The following is a 5,397-nucleotide window of genomic DNA, read 5'->3' as shown; positions in this document are numbered from 1 at the left end:
ATGCCTAAAACATAAATTTTTAAAAAACCCCCCCCCCCCCCCAGTTTTAGTTCATTGTGTGAAGCAACACAAATACTTTAAAAAGACTCCTAATATTAATTTGCTGCAAGTTTCATTCACTTAATACACCACAGTCACAATGGATTAACAAGAGATCTGTCTAGTCCAGCCTTCCTTCTGCAAGTGAGGGAAGTCTGTGTAATGAAGTGGTGAATGATTATAGAACAATATGTTAAGAAGAAACTGTCTACTCACTTATGCATAGTTAGTGAGGAACTTTTATTTAGTGGAGCATCTTTTCACATAAAGCCCCTATCCAAGACAGGTATTTAATCCTTGCAATTATGTTCAGGTTTTTCTGGTCCATTTTGGGGGTAGCTTTGTTAAGATTAGACTTGTCTAGTTTTAATCCTATTCATGCCTTGATCTGTGTTCTCTTATAGAACCCAGACCTCCAACCTCAAATGTTAAGTAAGATTGCCAGTTTCAAATGTATTGTGTTTTAGTCCTACGATGTTGCAACACAAGTGTAGGAAAACGCACACAGTAACAAAAACGTGTTGTCTGAAGTGGTTAACTTCTTCATTTCCCCTCTCTTGGAAGGGGGTTTAGAGCAATTTCTTTGTTACTTAGACTTCGTGTCAGCTATTTCTAATCATGGTGTTTTTGCAACATCCCTGAGTATCACCAGAAACCGATAGAACGTTGCTGCTAAGAGAATATAATTTGAGTGTCCCAGGGACACATGCTTGCATAATGCAAGCAGTGATCCAGGCATGATTTATCTCCAGGCACAGAAGATAGCAGGGATTAAACTAAAAGGGAACACCTTCAAATAACTTCCAGGGCAGCACTTTCTAATAGAGCAATAGAAAAACAAGCATTGAACTCAAGCAAGTGATCCTGGTGGACTCACAACCAATCCAAGGCCTCATATGACTTAATGTAGTTCAGGGAAAACCCAGAAGGCCACTCTAAGACAGCCTGCAGCAGCCTCATATAGAGTTACTGTTGATCCAGTCCTGTGCTTGGATTTTTTCCCCAAGTCTTTTTTCTTTACTCATGACTTTGTTTTTCCATATTCGGTGTCATCTTAACCATTATGCACATTTGGCCTGGGAATTCGTTGGCACTGACCAACCTCAGGACTAAAAAGCTTCTCCAGTTCAAGGGAACACTGGAGAGGCAGATTGGGTACTGATTGTAACACAGGCTAAAATAAATGCTAGACACAAGAGCTCTGAAAGGTTACAAGGGCTTAGATGTTCACTGCATAGTGATAGCCTAAGCAACAAAGACATGATAAGAAGGTTTTTCTGCAGACAAACTAATTACCTAACAAAGCTTCATGCAGAAGGCTGCCAAGCAATGTCAGGAAACTCACTCAGTATGGCAATATATAGAAGATTGTGCATTCATTTATAAATACACATAAAAATCAAGGAAAAGGTTTTGTCGCTTTCCAAACTCCAGCTGCACATTTGAGGAGGCTCAGTGCACTAAGCACAGCCCTTGTTAGCCATGTAACTGGCCCTACGAACAGAGAGTTCAAGAAGCTCATTCCAGAACATGAACATAGCTTGCATTCCCTAAATAGTTTTAACTTCACAGTACATAAGAAAACCAAACAATTCAGAATGCCTCAGCTTTTACTTGTCTTACAAGCTCCTGCATTTGTTTGGGGGATTCTAACTGCAAGCATCATGTTTTGCAGGCCCTGCTCCCAAATTCCTACAAAAGTCTCATCTTTATCACCTGAAACAAAACAATATCAAAAACCAGTCAAGTCTCTCCCAGCCTCCTTTACAGTGAAGAGAAGCACAGAAAACATTTAGTTACTTCATCCTTACTTAACTACTTCCGTAATTAAAAGTAGAAATAAAACGTACGCATGTATGTCTCCAACATAATTTTTTTCTGGTGGTTAAAAGAAAAAAAAAAATCCATCTCACATCCTTAAGTACATTTAAGAAGCTTCCTGTAATTTAAATGTGCTGTAAAGGCAAATATCAGTTCTCATTTATTTAACCATTTTTTAAATTAAGAAAAATCGTTACTGGATAGATTTACGCAGATGCACCCTCAGAGCTCAGGGACATGGAGAGGGTAGCCCTGCTAAGGACCGTGGTGTTTGGCTCAAACCCTTGAGCAGAAAGGCAGGTGAGCACGCTCTGGTTAAGAACAGTGTTTTGTTTAAGAGGCACAGTCTGTGATGGGGACTGATAGGTGCATTGCCTATGGGAAAGCCAAGGCCAGTGCAGTGCAAGCATCTTTGTTTTCCCCTTCACCCTTTCTGAAAGCCCATTGCAGCAGCTGTACGTGGATTCCCTGAGGGTGTACAGTAGCAATTCAAGTAAGTCTTATAAAGCAGATGTCAGATGAAGAACATGAGCAGTCCTTCAGCTGTAACAATGCATTTATAGCCCAGAATGCTGAAAAATCCATCTATTTCCCCCACTGGCATCCATTTGGTATTTGATAGACACCTTAATACTTCAGTGCTGAATTACTAGTATGTCAAGTTCAGCCATCATTATTTCTGCCTTGGGAAGTTTACTGGAATCTGTAGACAGGAATATGCTACAGTAAAAACTAATCCAATGTAAGTATATTTCTTCACTCATCCTTAATTAAAATATTTATTTGTTTTTAAGACTTTTCATGCTTTAAGACTCTGTAATAGCAAAGGGACTACCACTGAGGTCCTAACACCCAATACCAAAGCACTATGTTTCTGCTTTTAACTGACTCCTGACCTTCTTTGTCCTTATTGTACAGCTACAATTCCAACATCTCACGTAGAAAAGCAGTTACTCAGATTTGATGCCTCAAATACTAATGCTATGTATAATCCAATAATTTAAACAGTGTGATAAAAAAGGTTTGACTCACAAAATGTGGAATGCAAAGTGGAAACTAAAAGTATGGAAAGGAATGGTAAAAAAAAAGCAGACAAAACAACTTCAAGTTCTCCATTACGTCATTTTAAAATGGGTGGGACCATTTCTTCTGATACTTTGAAAACCTTTCCAAGGCACTGCAACACACAGAATACAAGTTGCCAAAATACTAGGCTTTATTACATTCTAGGGTACGTAATTACTGTGCAACAGCCAAGAATCACTGTAGTAGATAATAGCTCTCAGTTTCTCTGTACAAGCTCACGTACTGCATCTCTGGCAAATTTAGTAGTTTGCTGGGAACCTTCAAATGTGACAGGAGATATTAAAAACTTACCATTGTCCCATCCTAAAGAGTATTCTTCACATTAAAATTCTGTTTATATTTATATATATATATAAACACACATGTACATACAAATGCATTCCCCTGTAGATGCCAGTTAGAGATATATCTATTTTTTTCTCCTCTATCTGTGTATCAGTTCTAGAAATCATCAACTGGCGAAGAGTAGGATTCTGGTTTTTCTCCATTCTTACTAGCACCTTCCTTTAAAGCAATGTGATAACCCTCAGTTTTTAAAATATACTACTAAAGAAGCTAGGCTAAATCATCTATGAAGCCCTTTCCAGCCTGAGCACTTGTACGAAATAACCCCAAGGAATGCTTAAGAATACCTGTCTGATCAAGGATCATAGGATCACATCCATGATTTCTCAGCTTTCGAGTCTTCCCAGGCCAGAGATGCTCGTTCTGCTTCATTAATTACCCATACACAGAGTTAAAGGATGTGGTGCTCTACAGTTGGTTTTTTTTTTTTTAAGCTAAAGGCATGATGCGTGATCCAGCTCTCCCAGCTCAGAAGAGAACAGACTCAGAACTGAGGAACATCTACGGCACTCTGCAGAAAAGGAGAAGCAGTAGCATGCCATAGTGTAGAAAAAGAGCACACGTTTAGTGTTATAAAGATGAAGAAAGCCAAGCACCAGGTTAATTTGGTATCAAGGAAAGCACAGTGTCACCTGAAATACAGCCAGCGGCTTTCACTCATCTCTTCCACCGATGGAACATGGTCACCAACTCTGGTACAGTACAAGAATGCAATGTGAGTAACAAAATGCTCATGAGATGATAGCATTACAGAGGTCCCTAGCAAAACAAAGCACACCAACAACATCCCCCCACACATAATCAAAAAAGACAAAGCATACAAGAATAAGAATGGCATAACAACGACAAAGTGACAAAAATAATAAAAACTAACAACAGCAACACTTTATGATTGAGATGCCCAGTAATATTCATTTGTTCAGATTCAGGCTGGCAAAACACCTGTATTCATCAGAGGCTACCTCCCCCCAGAAAATTAGATTCAATAGCTCTGAAGATAGCTGCTATACAGAGACAGAGCTGAACTGAGACAATTCCTACAACTTTAGACCTGCACTTGGTCTAAAAGAGGAAAAGTCATTACAGAAATTAATCACAGGAAGCTATGCACACATGAAAGAGGTCATCAATACTGCCTAGTTTCAGGAGCCGTCCAAAACACATGGTAATGCATACTAAACGAGTCCACTGGTTTAACTAACAATTGACCAACAATCTTTAACATAATTAATCTCCATTCATAGCAGAGTGTGTTTTTACCCCTTGATTTGCCTTTTTAAATTGTAATTAAAAGAGAAAAACACAAGTGAAAGCATGTTTGGTTTCCAACATTTTGCACATAAATTCCTTAGCAGCTTGTGGTTTTTTTTCCTCTCCTGTTTTTCCATAAAGGCCTGCTACATGAACTATGTATTACTGAGGTGAAATAAAAGCCCAGATGATCAGAAATCCACACAGGTCTCACTTCACAAAGAGCAGTTGCATACAGCCCGATTGCAGGCTGAGATCTCGATGAATAAACATGTAAGGACAAAGTTTGTGCTACAAAGAGCAGTCATCTAACCCTTGAAGGCTGAGCCAAATATAGACTTTGGAAAGACTTGGTTTGGTTTCCTGGTTCCTCAGTCCCATACTGACATACACTCTAGGTCAGAGCACTCTGCTTTGAAAGGCCAACATTGAGATGGTTCTGCATGTGCAGCAAAAACTAAAATTAAAAACTGCCCAATAACTCCCCTTCTATGACTTCTTTCTCTTTGCTGTATCTTTGCCACGTTAGTATACTGAAGTTTTACCCAGATGTCTACAATTTTTGGAAAATTTTAGCTATTTTGGAAGAATTCAACTGTTTCTTAGAAGATGGCTGAAGAAGAAGAGAATTCCCATGACTGTGTTTAAAAAAAAACCAAACAACCCAGGAATTAGGAAAAGTTGTTTCAGGTTTGGTTTAGGCTGCCTTTTGGATATTTCTTTATTTGACCTAACCAAGATAATGACTCCTGCAACTGCCTGCTGACTCTTGCCGAACTTGGCAGTAAAACCCATATCACTCATGTGCTCTAGATGTATCTCAACCCAGTTCCTACAGAGTCTGGGCCTTCCCTA

General features: G+C 39.1%; 1 protein-coding gene across 1 annotated transcript in view; it reads right to left on the bottom strand.

Annotated features, from left to right (window-relative positions):
* The window catches only part of SLC9A7 (solute carrier family 9, subfamily A (NHE7, cation proton antiporter 7), member 7), a gene marked incomplete at its 5' end in the record, with an annotated part of 38,636 nt that overhangs the window by 13,212 nt on the left and 20,027 nt on the right, over positions 1 to 5,397 (bottom strand). Inside the window, one exon of the mRNA XM_010132731.1 lies at positions 3,924 to 3,983. Within this exon, the coding sequence (XP_010131033.1) occupies positions 3,924 to 3,983 (60 nt within the window). The remainder of the gene's footprint in view (positions 1 to 3,923; positions 3,984 to 5,397) is intronic.

This window comes from Buceros rhinoceros, unplaced genomic scaffold (assembly GCF_000710305.1).
Source record: "Buceros rhinoceros silvestris isolate BGI_N320 unplaced genomic scaffold, ASM71030v1 scaffold1213, whole genome shotgun sequence".
Lineage (NCBI taxonomy): Eukaryota > Metazoa > Chordata > Aves > Bucerotiformes > Bucerotidae > Buceros > Buceros rhinoceros.
Note: the sequence above shows the minus strand (reverse complement) of the source record. Positions and strands in the feature narration are given on the sequence as shown.